This window comes from Etheostoma spectabile, chromosome 1, assembly GCF_008692095.1.
Source record: "Etheostoma spectabile isolate EspeVRDwgs_2016 chromosome 1, UIUC_Espe_1.0, whole genome shotgun sequence".
NCBI lineage: Eukaryota > Metazoa > Chordata > Actinopteri > Perciformes > Percidae > Etheostoma > Etheostoma spectabile.
Genome location: NC_045733.1, coordinates 20,971,103 through 20,987,236, shown reverse-complemented (window position 1 = coordinate 20,987,236; position 16,134 = coordinate 20,971,103). Strand labels below are relative to the sequence as shown.

General features: G+C 43.0%; 1 protein-coding gene across 1 annotated transcript in view; it reads right to left on the bottom strand.

Annotated features, from left to right (window-relative positions):
* Positions 1-16,134, bottom strand: part of phkb (phosphorylase kinase, beta) — a 114,980-nt gene that overhangs the window by 5,522 nt on the left and 93,324 nt on the right. Inside the window, 9 exon segments of the mRNA XM_032520275.1 lie at positions 12-146; positions 762-967; positions 6,809-6,899; positions 7,294-7,351; positions 7,577-7,658; positions 11,038-11,200; positions 11,617-11,675; positions 14,805-14,895; positions 15,593-15,675. Of these exon segments, the coding sequence (XP_032376166.1) occupies positions 12-146; positions 762-967; positions 6,809-6,899; positions 7,294-7,351; positions 7,577-7,658; positions 11,038-11,200; positions 11,617-11,675; positions 14,805-14,895; positions 15,593-15,675 (968 nt within the window).

Here is a 16,134-nt window from a genome sequence, read left to right as displayed (position 1 = left end):
TTGAAGAGTACCTGCCGGTGTGTTGTGGCTGCAGGACGTCCAGCAGAAGCTGCTTGATGTCGCTGGGGGACAGCTGGTAGATGTCCTGGGGGGGCATGTCTCCCGCCCGGATCTTCAGCTCATGTTTCATGGCCTGGACAATCCATCTGGAGATCCACAGTACACGCACACTGTTAACCACCTCAGAATTGAACCCTGTACAGCTCACATAAGGGGGGGGGGGGGTCCACTTTGTTTGAACAAGGATGGACATGTTCAAAAAAGTGTCCTTTCTTTGCTTCACAGTGTCAAAGATTCTTACAAAGGTCATACCTTTTTATTTTTATACAGTCAGAGAAAAAGTCCCAGACTGACTGGGCTGATGGAACAGAACTGTGACTCTACCTGACCTTACAACACTTCCCTCAACACTGGATTTCGATTTTCCCGTCAGTATTTTCGGACCAAACATGTCAGGAGAAATTTGTTCAAACTCAGAAGCTTTTATCCATTTAGTTCATAGCACACTTAAAAATTGAGTCCCAGTCCACTTCCAAGAGAACTGCGGAGAACTACCTGAATTATATGGACACAGACATTCAAGCTAGGTGTTCTGAATGTTTTAATTGGCAAACAAAAGAAAAGAAATGCAGCCTCAACTCTTGCTTTTACTTATTGAGTGCTTGATGTTTTGTTGAGTGGTCTAAAAAAACAATTACAGCAATGAGTACATACTGAATGACTATTCATTGCAACCATCCTGAACCGGAATTTTGTCCTACCCGACTCTGATCTTGAGCATGCCGCTGAACAGCTCCGGGGTGTTGGAGATAATCCATCCGATATGGATGACCAGCTCTTGCTGCAGAACGGCCTCCCGCTCCCCACCCTGAGGGGAGCACTTGCTGTAGATGATGCCCTGGATCACCCCTGGTGACAGCGGGTTGGAGATCACCTCCTCCTCTTGCCCGAATAGGCCGAGGGTCACCTGGTTATCACATTCATTCATTCATTCATTCATTCATTCACACACACACACACACACACAAACACACACACACACACACACAGACACACACACGCACCCGCACACGCACACACACACACAGAAAAAGAACCCACACCAAACCCACGAGTTGAAAGGTTCTCTGCAGTGCAAAAGAATGATGTGTTATATTTCTAAGCTTTGTGAGTATGTCTATGCAGTGTGTGTGTGTGTGTGTGAGAGAGAGAAAGTGTGTTCATGCGTAGACTGACATGTGCACACACAGTACTTCCTCCAAGGTGCAATTGCTACAATTATCTTTGTTCCATCACTCTAAAATTGGTCTCCTCTCCCAAGATGTGAACGAAAAAAAATTACAGATCTCAAGATGACTCTTTTTGTATTTTGTTTCTCCTGAAGGCCATCTCATGAAAAGTACACCTAGCCAATCTTCCTCATGGGAGTACACACTTGTATCCTTGCCTTCATCTGATGAAAGCCAGCACTTTGAAGATGTATCATTCATCTTTACATCTAAAGTGATTCTAACTTAAAAAGGACAGGCCTGGAGCTGGAAATGAAGTCTGATAATGACAGAAGGGAAATACATTGTTGAGTTTGACTATGACAAGAAATATAATCAAAACTAGAGTCGGAATCGACGTATTTCTTCCATCTAAGCTGTTATTGAAAGCAGTGGAACATAGCCGTCTCAAATCAGCTTTTCCAACCATGCTGAGAGGGACATTCCCTCCGGTAAGCAATTTATATGCAGATTCCCACCTTGAGCTTCTTCGGCATAATGAAACGCCTAAAACTGTTCACAAGGGTAAAAATGAGGCGAGATAACTGACACTCTCGAGAGGAGGCTAATCTCTGACTAACACTTGACAGGAAATGATGCACCGCATCTCATCCAGTGCGAGGGAGTGGCATCAGGCAAATTCCCGGGTCAAAATACATCAATCAGCACATGGAGTGTGTCTAGACAACGTGCGTGTTAGGATTCCACGCTGGTCACACTGGCAGCCTGGCTAAAACTACAGCTTAGATACACAGATACAAACACACACACACACACACACACTGGAGGGGAGCTGTGATGAGGAATATGAGCATGCAGCTGGACTAAGTAATTCCTATAGGATGACAGCATGAGAAGCTTATTTTCATGTAATGTATTTCGAAATTTCTTTTAATCAGTGAACATTAAAAATCATTATCCCCACATTCCATTTCCCCAACATAACCTAAAATAGTTTGTACAAAAGGGACAGATACAGTAATCTGTTCAGGCCCGTCTGTGTGTCCACTTACCTGCTTACCATGCACTAAAACACTAGTAATACTGGGGGCAAGGCTGTCCACTAGCTTAGTTAAGAGACTGGCAGCAAGACGGACAACAGACCTAGTGGGTGAAAAGACACAAGAACACTCTTGACATCATGGCAGATAACAACGAACAGCTCGGCCTGTTCATTTTCACTACAGGGGTAAGCATCCAAACCCCTTAACTTTACTGGCTCTTCAGTATATATATATACACAGTATAAGACTTATACACTACTAGTCAAAAGTTTGGGGTCACTTTGAGCGCGGCTTTCATTTCTTCAGCTGTCCTGTCAAATAAAGGCCTAAAATGCCCCAAAAAATAATTTGGCCCTAAAAAAGTTTAGGGTCACTTAGAAACTGAAATCAGTTGCATTGTTTTTTAAAATGATATCAGATTATAAAGAGAATGAGCCTTTGGAACATTGGATGAATGGTTGCTGATAATAGACAATGTAGATATTGCTTTAAAGATCAGCCCCCCCCCCCCCCCCCACACACACACACACACTCTGATCAGCTGGTATTCTCTTTATATTGGAGTACAATGGAAATTTGTAGGTGACCCCAAACCTTTGACTGGTAGTGTGTGTGTATGTATATATATATATACAATATAAATATATATTCATATATTTACACATACATATATACATATATACGTACATATATACATACATATACTGTATACACATATTTACTTATTGTTTGTGACGTACAACTTGTAATAACATTTTAATAATTGCCTTATAAATAATGGAATGTAGGCAAACAAGGCTTCATTGCTCAAACATTTGATCAGGTGGCTTTTCTTTTCTTATCATAGCAGTTTAATGCCCCCAAATAATAAAACAAAAAACAAACAAAAAACTATCCAAACATCAGAATAAATTGACAAATAATCTCAAATTTTTTGTGAAATGAAACCCCGCTGAAGATTTCTACCATGTACGATATGGCTAAATGTGGTAGTCCTAGTCCTAGTGAATGAATTGTAATTTAACTATTGAACGGCCAGATGAAAGGTTGGCTTCCCAGAAATTATTTTAATGTTCACTCATTTCTCAGTTCATTATTCACAAAAGTCTTCAAACTGCATCCTCTTGCCTGCAGGAATCCTATGAGGAAAAAGCAGCCCATAAACACGCATAATCATTACATATTAGCCCGCAGCCAGGGTTGCTATGGAGATGGACACACATGGAGTGGAAGCCCCTTACACAAGCAGTAAACAAATGAAATAATTTCATAAATGAATGCAATCAACTGAAATACGACCTCCTTTTATGATATGCTACACCAAACAAGAGTTGTGTTGTATATAATACCACTCGTGATTGGTGTGTGTGTGTGGGGAGTTATTTAGTGCTTAAACCTGCGGAACTACTAAGGCAATGAATAAAAACGCAACAAAGCCTTAACGTTTAGAAGGCAAGATGTGGTCTCAATCCACTGGTGCTTTGTTGGGGAACCTATTTCAGGCTCCACGTCCTGGCCCGTGTCAGGTAAATGAGAGAGTAAACTGAACCGAGTATTGATGCTATTTCACAGCAAGTTGGAAACCAGCCTAGAGTCTTTTGTTTTTTTGTTTTCACTCTTTGGCATAATCAAATCTCTCGATGCTAAAATCCTGTTAAGTGATAAAACAGCATGTAGTAAAAGTTGTCATGTCAGTCAGGTTGTAGGTTTAGAAAAAAAGCATGAGCTAAATAACTGTAATGTAAATTAGCACAAAACAAAAAGTCAATTCTAGGTGAGTAACACCAGCAGAATACCACAAACAAAAGTCAATTTGATCAGCCTTGGGATCAAAGATCCAAAAGAGAAAGATGTTTAGTTTGACTGGAACGGCTTGCCAGGCAAATATTTTATTTCACACCGTTTGCTACTCTACAATAAACTTTTTTTATGACTAACGATTCCCAAGTGAGTCCCGTATTCACGCATATCCTCGCTTTACAGAACCCTAATAATGGTGTGCCAATGAACACACTGGAATACCTAATCTATGTCCCACATCACACATACACTGTAGTAATATTTTTTACCAGTTAGCAAAAAAAAGATTATGATAGCGAAAAATACAATTAGGATCTACATGGTAGGGCTGAGAATGTAAAGGACTGTCAACTCTGAGCACATTTGCCTCCATGGAGACAAACTAGCTTTTAATATTACTTTTGATGGATTTGCAAATGGAATAGCAGTGAGTGTAAAGGCAGATATAGCGCCATATCCAACAGCCACGGTCTATTTCCTTTGGAGTACACAGCCTGCCTCATCACAGGGGATGACGACGTGTAAAATATGGACGCTTGGGCAGTGGCCCTCAGCGTCAGATACGTAACAACAATCACCCTTCAGCGTCTGTGTGGAACGCAACCGAGCAGCAGGGCAACCGCGGCGCTGTGAGATGACATATTATTAAGAGACAATTGTAACGAGTAGTATGGAAGGGTGGATGGGTCAAACAACACAGGATCTTATCTCAGGAGACGTCTCACTGAAACATTACATACATTGTGTGATCCCACCCACGATATTTTCCCTAACCTAACTGTCCCGTTCTTGTGGCGTATGACAGTCAGTACGTCCCGAACCCACAGCGCCGCCAAGAGTCGCTAAAGGAGACTTTTAGCATGAATAACAAACAGTAAAGGCACATGACCAAGCGTCTGTATTTTGTGCGATGGGAGAGTGAGAATGTGTTGGAGGTCATGGGAGCAGAAACGAGGGCCTAGCCTCTGTGATGGTTAATGGAGAGAAAGCAAACAGCTTAGCAAATAGCCCGGCCAAACCCATGACTGTGTGAGTGTCCAACCTTGGTAGTGTAGCCAGACATAGCTTTAGCTGGTTAAAATTTTTGCAAGACACTAAGACACTAGCCTGCTACTGCATTACACCACCTGTTACCAGGGTGACGACTGGTCCATGAAATATCACTGTGAGAAGTTAGATTTCCCTTTTAAGGACGTTTTTGATAGCAAAGCCTAGCACTACATTAGCCTTTGTTTAACACAAAAGATTGCCTAATGATATTGAGTACAGCGACTTTCTTTAAAGCTGTAGTTGGCACTTCAGTACTTATCTTTCAGCATATTGTAATTTAAGTGGTCTAAGAAAAAACTAGACAACTGGATCTCCTCTTGGCTCTGTTTTCATACTTCAGAAAATCTAGCGTATTTGGCAGAGAGACAGAGCGAGAGAGAGAGAGAGAGAGAGAGAGAGAGAGAGAGACATTGCCCATGTGACAAAGAGGTGAGAGGTAAAGCGGAGGGGAAGAGGTCTCAATCCACCTTAAATTCCGGCGTGTTTTTGCATTCTAACCCCTGGAAATTTTAACGGTTTTCATATACTGTGTATATTTAAATGTATTTTACAAATTATTATTTATTGTTATTTTATTATCATTATTGTGTTGTGTTGGGTGAGTTGGGTGTGTTGGTTGTGTTGGTTGTTGGTGTTGTGGTTGTGTTGGGTTGGGTGTTAGGTTGGGTGGGTTGTGTTGGTTGGTGGGTTGTTTGGTTGGGTTGGGTTTTGTTGGTTGGTTTGGGTTGGTTTGGTTGGTTGGTTGGGTTGGTGTTTGGGTTGGTTGGTTTGTTGGTGTTTGGGTTTGGTGTTGTGTGGGGTTGGGTTGTTGTTGGGTTGGTGTTGGGTTGTGGTTGGTTGGGATGGGTTGGGTGTGGGTTGGTTTGTTGGTTGGTTTGTTGGTGGGTTGTTTAGGTTGGTTGGGTTGGTTGTGTGGGTTGGGATGGGTGGGTTGGGGGTTGGTTGGGATGGTGTGGGTTGGGGTTGGGTTTTTTGGTTGGTTGTGTGGGTTGGGATTGGATGGTTGGGTTGGGTTTGGTTGGGGTGGGATGGGGTTGGGTTGGTTGGTTGGATGGGTTGGGTTGTGTTGGGTTGGTTGGTTGGTTGGTTGGGTTGGGTTGGTTGGGTTGTGGTTGGGTTGGGGTGGGATGGGGTTGGGTTGGTTGGTTGGTTGGTTGTGGTTTGGTTGTGGTTGGTTGTTGGTTGGGTTGTGTGGGGGTTGGGTTGGGTTTGTGGGTTGGTTGGGGGTTTGGGTTGGGTGTTGGGTTGGATGGGGGTTGGGTTGGTTGGTTGGGTTGTGTTGGGTTGGTTGTTGGGTTGTGTTGGGTTGGTTGGGTGTGTTGGTTGGGTTGGGTTGTGTTGGGTTGTGTTGGGTTGTGTTGGGTTGTGTTGGGTTGAGTTGGGTTGTGTTGGGTTGTGTTGGTTGTGTGGTTGGGTTGTGTTGGGTTGGGTTGGGTTGTATTAGGTTGGGTTGGGTTGTGTTGGTTTGGTTGGTTGGTTGGTGGTTGGGTTGTGTTGGGTTGTGTTGTGTTGTGTTGGGTTGTGTTGGGTTGGGTTGTGTTTTGTTAGGTTGAGTTGGGTTGTATTGGGTTGTGTTGGTTGGTTATGATGAACATAAAGCACGCAGGCTTGGCTGACTCTAACAGAGATTTCAAGTAAGCCAGAGTCAACATGCAGAGTCTTAGTCCATCTCTGGCGGAACAGTACCTGTTTCCCATGCACCAGTATTGTGGTGATGTGAGGAGCCAAAGAGCTGGCGAACTTCTTGATAATGGCAGCAGCATGGCGCACTGCCGGCCTACGGTGCGGCCAGATTAAAGTGTCACCATGAGGCAAGATTTTGGGAGGGCGACAAACAGGCACACAACAGGTATGGAGACAAGTCATTCGGTTAAGGGAAGCCAACATAAGATGACAATGTTCCCATCATAAATCTACCGACCTTTCATTCACACTAAATTATTCAACAAAATAAAACAATAAATGTACTGGATGTCACCATCTTAGAGGGCATCATTGGTCCTGAGTGCATCTTTAGAGGTTATGTTTTTAGACACTTTTGGTAACCCTCGTCATATTTGGATTCCATAATGACTGGACTAATCATTGTGTAAGCTCAATGAATTAAATAAAACCTGGACGTCTGTGATCAGTTAATGCACTGTAAGTGTTTGTGTGGGAGAATATCAGACCAAAGCTTTCTGCTGCCAGCTCTTCTGTAGAGTCTCTCCAGCTCATCCCTCAGGTTCTCTGGAATCACAAATAGGTATGAGTTCAGACATTAAAAAACACCCCAGAGACATATACAGTGACCCCCTAATTTATCCTCCATCCTCTGTAAATCAAATGGACAGATAATAATGTTAGCATAGCTACTAACACATCTTACATGATGATTCCTTTTGCATTTAATGAGGAAACGGACGATCTGCCTGTACTCTGGTGTACTCTGTTGCTCGCTCAGAGTGTGCTTACCATCTTTGGCCAGGAAGTCTGGTCCTTCTCTCCTAAGAAGGATGGCTGCAAGCTGAGCCTGACTGGCCAAGCAGTCGCAGTCCTGGGCGCACGCACACGCACACACACACACACACCTGCCTGGTTACAGCCTGGTTATGCATACAATATTGCAATATTCAGTATGTGGCCTATATATATAATGCATGCAATATAGTATTATGTGCTCAAAATCAGCACAGAAACTATGCAATCCTGCTATTCTGGTAACAGTATTTCCAACATACACATTTCATATATTGTTTGAGATGGTCTTTACACCACATCAGCAATACATGAAAAATGAGTGAAGAAGATCCATCATCTGTAGCTGCTGTAATCCTGTGTGTGTGTGTGGTGTGTGTGTGGGGGGGGGGGGGTTAGCTAGCTTTTCAACATTATCAACTAAATTTTAAAATTGGATAGCAGCTGTAATGGGCCTAAAATATGGACAATAAAGCATATTTAAGCATGTCAGAGGATTATTGGTGTCAATTATGTTCTGTTTGCTTTAATAATTAAAAACAGACATAAATGACAAAAGAAACAGGGTGTTCATTACAAAAAATGAAGTGATGCATGTGAGAGACCACTAAAGTCAGACTTGTCTCCTGAATTCCTGAAAGAGCCAACACGTCAGAATAGCAGAAGGCGTGGGTTGAGGTCCGGATGAACACTCCAAAAACTTAAAATATTCAGGCACAGAGCCAGACTGAAGAGCTGGCAAATGTGAGCAGACGTGTGGCTGGTGGTATGTAAAACCTGGCCTTGGGGAACAATGTTTGAACATATTTATAAGATGTTAGAAAGAAACAGGAGGCAGGTGGCCAAGGAGCCTAGGCAGGAGCGGGGTATGTCAATGAGTCAACAGGGAAGGGACAATGAGGACACAGGGTAGAATGATGGGGCAAACCTTTCACATTCTCTGGGGAAGAGGCAGGTGGACTAGTTGGAAATGGACTTGAGATTATGTTACCCCCATTGAAAACAAAGCTGGGGTTGTGTTGATAAATTAAAATACGGTTTAAGTAACATAAAGGTCTTTTATGTTTTACATTAAGCGCAACGCAAAGTGTTAGGGTTAGGGTAAGTGCTTGAATAAGTCCGACGCAGTTGTTAGTCCTGTCCAGCACCCGCAATGTTTAAGTAGCAAATGCACCTGCGCCCACGGGCGTGCTGGTCTTACAGGGTGGTGTGTTCAGGTGCATTCTGGGAGTACTGCTTTCTTGAGGTAGCGGGAAGTGATTGTGCCATTGACCAACTAATACCTGGTCTAAGGTCAGTAACGCAGCATTTCATTGTTATTTTAACAGCGCATTAGTAAAAGGCTCCTAGGTTTATGCACAGCGAGCACACACTATGCTTGTTACAAAGAATCTGTTTGTGGCCTTTTCTCTCTAACTGGGACGTTTTGGGAGCGATCGGCAGGGATTTGCTACGGACAAAAAACGCACGTCGACACACTGGTAAGAGCAAATTACATTTACCATGTATCAACTTAAATAGCTCATGCTACTGTATTGTGTTAACAGTTACCTTCATGTGGCGTTTTTCTTTTGCGGGATGCAAAAGTTCCACCAAAACCAGTTCCTTCTCGCTTGCTGCTTCCGGAGCTTAGCGCCACCCGAGACTACTGTGATTGGTTTAAAGAAATGAAAAAACAACCCAGAGCATTTTTTCTCTTACCCAGGAGTGTATGCTTCTGTTGCCAGACCTTCCTCTGCAGCACCGTGGAGATATATCTGGCAATGTGAGACTACTACATACACCACAAAGTTGGTCAGTCAGACTTGTCTCCTGAATTCCTCAAAGAGCCAACACGTCAGAATTGCAGAAGGCGTGGGTTGAGGTCCGGATGAACACTCCAAAAACTTAAAATATTCAGGCACAGAGCCAGACTGAAGAGCTGGCAAATGTGAGCAGACGTGTGGCTGGTGGTATGTAAAACCTGGCCTTGGGGAACAATGTTTGAACATATTTATAAGATGTTAGAAAGAAACAGGAGGCAGGTGGCCAAGGAGCCTAGGCAGGAGCGGGGTATGTCAATGAGTCAACAGGGAGGGGACAATGAGGACACAGGGTCCTAGTTTAACGATCTAAGCACACGGAGTGAAGCGCCTGGCGCAGGTGGGTTTAGCATGTGTCTAAATCCACTTTTGTTAGTTTGACGGTGGAACAAAAGAGTCCGTGCGCATGGTTCAAAGGGTTGTACTTAGTGTCTTCATTAATCATAGGGGTGTTTTGGGTGTAACCTGCAATCAACCAATCAGACGTCCTCTCCCATTCCATTAAAAGCCTGGCGCATTTGGACCTTGGAGCATTGCTATTATGATGGCGGATTTGCACCATATTTTTATTTTTTTTATATTTTACATGTGTGTGTGCTGCTGTGCGTCCCTGTGTGTGTAACCAGCATAGTGTGTGCTCGCTACGCACGAGCCTGGGAGCATTTTACTAATGCGCTGTTAAAATAATAATGAAATGCTGCGTTACTGACTTTAGACCAGGTTTTTATTCAATGGTGCAATTACTTTCCGCTGCCTCAAGATAGCAATACTCCCAGAATGCACCTGAACACACCTCCCTGTAAGACCAGCACGCCCATGGGCGTGGGATCTGGACAGGAAATTAACTAGCAAAGACACTTGTGTCGGGCTTTGCGCTGCGCCGGGTGTAAGCTAGGACCCACAGAGTAGAATGATCATTTTTTCCCCTATTGTAACAGATGGGGTTGGGTTGATTAATCAGAAAATGGTTTAAGTAATACAAAGATAATTTTTGTTCCACATTAAAATTGTAATATAAGTACAATCTGACTGAAGTGGAGATGTTCTGGCAGGACTGCCGCCTGTTTGAGCATTTTCTCGACAGCGTCGAATGGAGGATTTCCCAGGATGCAGTCCTCATCCCAGATAACTCCCACTGTTTACCCGCAGATGGCTGCAGACAGTTACGTGTCTCCTCTAATACGCACTTGCCAGACGCTTCTTTTCACCTGCCACTCTGACAAGCGCGGTGACAAGGACATGATTCTTAACCAGCTTATCCTTGCAAACACTACCAACATGTATTTCTTGTAATGCATTATAAATACATGGCCAAGCAGAGGGAACACGGCTCAAGAGTCACACACAGAGGCGTTTCTGCTTCTGCAAGCTTTGTTAAGGAAGTTGCAAGTTATATGATAGCAGTGAACCAAATGCTGCTACAACAGCACAGCACCTTGCAATCGTTCTGGTTATTGTTGGAAAATGTGCTTCCTTAATGTACAGGATCATTAGTTATGTTTGATTAGTAGGTTAGAATATAATAATGCTTATAGAACACTGTGGTTCTGCTGTGAATGAAACTTGTTTTTTGTAAATGTGTTTTTATTCCAGCTATTTACATTTGATTCACAGTTATGGATTTGCGGGCACCCCCCCTAAAGCCGATCTACTCACGTGGAACTTCTGGATGATCTCATTGGTGGGCTTCTGCAGCCACTCTTCCACGTTGATCTCTGGCTGCTGCTCCAGGTCGGAGGCGTTGGGCGTGCTCGTCTGTCTCTTCACCTTGGAGTGCTTCGGCAGCTCCAACTCCTCAAAGCTCTTAAACTCGGGGATCCTACGCACCCGAGCACGCAAAAACGCACACACACGCACACACACACAATTTGTAAGTAGACAGTAGCTCCATATGCATTTGTTGCACTGTTTTTTTCTAATTTATATAATAATGATTTAAAATTTTGAGAATTGAAGCAATAAACAAGATACTGCAGGCATCAATCCTTTGACATTCTGTAATTTTACACTAAACCGATTCATTGATCATAAAAACATGTCAAATCGAGTCTTAATGTCAGTTAAACTGTACTTTAACTACAAAATAATCGACAGATTGTATACATATCCTATCTGAAACACTTCTGAGTTGTTCTATTTGTCAGGGAAAATATTTTTTATTCCATTTATTTTTTAATCAATGAGCTTTTTGATATAGCAGACCAATCAAGCATAAAGGCTAGAGGAAGCTCTTACTCCGCCTCGTTGACACGCAGGAAGTCCAACTGTTCCACCACGGCTCCAGATATCAGCGTCTAAAAGGTTGATGAGAAATGGATATATATATATATACATACATACACACACACACAGTATATATAGACAGTATATAAATAAGATTGCACAGTAGTGTACCTACAGCATACAAATGTGAAGAAATGTCTGAGGGAATCATACTCTAGAGGCACATTTAGGAGCGCATAGATATAGGTGAGGTGAGTAAACACAGCTGAATAAATCCCTGGGAGGAGGTTTGCCGGGGGAGTCAGTGTACAAAACAACTGTTTGAATAATGCAGTTCATAACAAAGGACACATGGAGAAGTAAGGTGTCAGCTCAGTTCACTGTTTCAAATTTTACAAATGTTTACGGGAGCTGTAACAAGTTAGTGTCAGACACGGTAAAAGTTGGAGTGTTTTAACAGCAAAGCAGTGTGGGAGCAAAAGAGCGCAGTACAATAGGACTTGCTCCTGTGGTACAAATGTGATATTAGCCATTCCAACTGAAGTCAACTCCAAAATAAAAATAAGAGGCGCAGGAGAGAAGCTATCCTGCTCCTCATAACAATGAGTGTTTCAAAGCTGTAGGAGATGGCTGTGAAGTGAAGAGCAAATAGGCAACGGGAAGGAACTTTAGAGCAAAAAAGGAAGACTTGTATGAGAAGTGTCTGCTGAACTCCACAGACACAGTAGGAGAGAAGTTAGGGTTGGAAAAGCTGTCATAAGTTTGACAATGCAGTTGGTTAAAGTTACCAATGTGGAACTTTAGTTCCTTGGCCTTGTTTTTTTTTTTGCTTGATTGTGTTCAAAATCCTGCAATTTGAATCAAAACAGTCTGATTCTGCCATGAAAATTAAGAAATATCTACAGTAAAAAGATGCTCAAATGCTCCGAGCTGAGGGGAACTGCAGAGTTGGGTAATTATTCCCTAGGCTTTTGACACTATCAAGGACACCTTTCATATTACACACAGTCATGTGAGCCGTTGTTAATATCAAAATATTAATTATAGCAGCTGTTTCATGACCCTTCCACTGGCTTGGACAGCACTGGTCCTGATGAAGCTAAATGATGCTAATGAAATAACAGCTAAACCTAGTTAACAGCCATCAACCCGAAACCTGACAAATACGACCTGTTGGAGCCATGACAACACTTTGTCTTGTTTATATACCACGTTGGTTGTGTTAATTGACCTGCAGTTTTATGTTTGAGCACTGGGTGGAGCACTGCCTGAGACGGCATAAAGGTGATCAGCCACAGGCACACAGGTGTGTGGAAACGCAGGCAGCTCTTCACCATGACAGGTGTGTCAGTTGTGTCATCGTTTGATTTGTTTGACAAGGAAAATGAATGGAAGTAAACCAGAAATGAAATGAAATGGACTGTAATGCTTGTGCGGCGGTGAGCAGGCCGTCGGAATGCAGACAGATTATGGACATGGATTATTGGCACGCAGAACTCGGATCTCACCTCATTGGTCCAATGTAGGAGTTGGTAAAAGACTCTACAAGACCCATTATAATGTGAATTTCCCATTTCCTTTGATTGTGGTCCTTAGATGTGATTTATCGTTTGTTTACAGTTACCCTTCCTTCCAAACTTGCGAGACACACTGACCCTGGAACCTGTCGGACCCCTTCTCAGTAATCCTGCTCAGGCTCCTTTGCTATGCATGGTTCATCCTTGCCCTCATCCCACAAATATGGTATCACCCAGGGATGTAAATGGAATCATTGATGTACGTTGGCCCTGAGTGTGGATTCAGGTTTCTCTACAGTCTTCTCTGCAGGCTGAAAGATACATTGGAGGGATCAACCTCTAATCTATTCATTTACCATTGAAGGGTATTCGCTGCAAGCCACAAAAAGCTTCACCCAATAGTTTTCTTCTCTTTCTTTAAAGCATCCAGGCTCCACTCAGTTTCACCTTTTCCAGGCAAACCAAAACAGTTTGCCTCCCAAATTGAATCTGACAGACCAAGGTCAAAACACAGATAAACACGGCTACTGCTTGTGGAATAAGGAGGGCATTTAGATTAATGGCTGGGGAACTTTTGTTTGTGTTCCAGAACCAAGAGACAAAGCCCTGTAACACAATTTATTGAAACATCTGTAATATCAAGTCACGGTTTATTTCAGCGACAGCTGCAATATCCGTTAAAACTGAGCTGTGGATATGAAATATACATTTATGGTCCCATATTGTAAAAAGGGAAATTTTGTTAGCAGGTCGAGGTGCCATATATTGTGAGTATCAAATAGCTTAATCCAGAGAGAAACGCACACAGCCCGTATTTAGAAACTGTGCCTTGAACCAAGCTGTCGGAACTTCCACATCGTTGTGATGTCACAAATATTTTTAATATAGGTGGAAAGTGCTTCTACGGTGCCGTTACAGTCATTCCCCGGCTGCAACAACGGTGCAACGACTTCAAGCAGAACAGTGGTAAGCACTTCTGCCTCACAGCAGTGCAGGGTTTGATCCCCGGTCCGGCAGGGCCTGCCTGTGTAGGGGCCCGTGGGTTTCCTCCGGGTGCTCCGGTTTCTTCCCACCATAAAGACATGCTAGGTTACTAGGGCGACAGTTGAAAATTAGCCGACTGGCTAACACCGGCGCATTTACAGAAATGTTGATTAATGTGCATTGTCCTAATCAAATAAATAAATCCAATCACCTGACCTGGGCCATGTGTCCCTCCTGAGCAGGTGTCTTCAGCTGCTGGGGGACTACTTTAGTGAACAAACAGTGCTCAGCTAACCCCTATCACACAGCTAAGGTATGCCTACTGTCCTAATGAAAATCAGTTCAACTGAAATCTGTGTAATCTACTTCATGCTTCGTTAGTAACAGTCAGCTATCAAACAAAATCTGTTGGATTTAGTTAAAAAATGACAGAACTGCCCACAACGTCCAGTCTCATCTTATTTACGTCCTCAAAGTTGTATAGCAATATTTTCTACAGCTAATATTTTAAACTTTTTAGCCATTTGTAAAGAATATGAGGGAGTCGAAACAAGGCATTTTTTCTATTGTAATTAGAATGTTTATTTTAGTGCTCAAATCCCAAATTCACGTGTGTTTTGAGTAACTTATGGGCCACGCTAGTGTTTAAAAAAAGTCAACACAAGAATGAACAAGTCTATTTCAACGGGATCTACAAACCTGAAGTCTGTCCACGTGAACTTTGACCCCTCCGATGTTGCCTTTCTTGAATGAGGCCAGCATGTCCAGGACTGGGTTGAAGCGGCTCCCCCTGGCGAGACAGGAAGGTTAGAATGAGTCCGGTTTTTTATTTTCCTACAGTGCACAGTAGAGTAGATCTGTCCCATTCTGGTCAAAACATTTGCACTTCATGCTGATCATATTAAACATATCACCAGTATGAAATCATCACAGCTGAAACTTCTCTCAATAAATGAACCCATTCCACCCAGAGGCCCATTGCTTTATTCGGTCTGCTGTCGCCTTCTATACAGGTCATCATCCCGATCAATAGCAAACTAATGACTATTGAGTTGCTTCCTTAAGAGCCCTTTGACTCGTTCCAGATGCTGCAGTGTTGCTGTTTAAGCGTTTGTATCACATTTAACATATGGCTTTCTGGACAAGAGTCAATACTGCTGTAATCAGCCGGCCAGTCAGGCTATAGTGATACAAATGAGAAACATTATCACCCAATCAGCAAGCAAATACAGTTGCACCTTTACTACAATAAAGATAAATAGTTTGCATGGGAGGGAGGAGAGTTAGAGCGGGAGGGAGAGAGACAAAAAATAACCAAACTGCATTGAGCCTGTAAAGACATTCTGTTGCGAGCTCGAGACAGAAAAAGAGAGGTAGAGGGTGATGTATGGGGAGATAGGAGGATGAAGAGGGCTGTAAGAAAGCTATCAGAGGACAGGAAGACAGAAAAACATATAAAAAGAGCTATTATGGAGTGTGTATATTACTTGATGTTATCCTCGCGAATGAGAACCAGGAAGAGAGGACGTCCCTGCATCTTCCAGCACTGTTTGATGAACTGCAAGGCATTCTGCGCACGCACACGCACACACACACCGACACACACACACCACACACACGCACACACACCACACACACACACACACCACACTCACACACACCACACACACACACAACACACACACACACACACACACACACACACACACACACACCACACACACACACACAGAGCATGTCAGATTGGCGGAGTGATGGTTCAAAGAGTCCAGCTTCCACGGTTTCTGAGACGAAACTGAATCTGTGCCCCCCCCCCCCCCAACTGTCAAGCTGATCAAGTTTGTAAAGTTTTTTTATTACGAAGATTAATTTATGTATGTATCTAAGCTGGAATTTAATTGGTGCTACATTTGATCAAACAAATGTAGTCATTCTGGATGATCACTGCCAGTAAAGGTTTGATCAATCAATGAACTCAGCTCCCCTGATTTATTACTTGCGCATTAATGCCAGTTATCAAGGATCAACC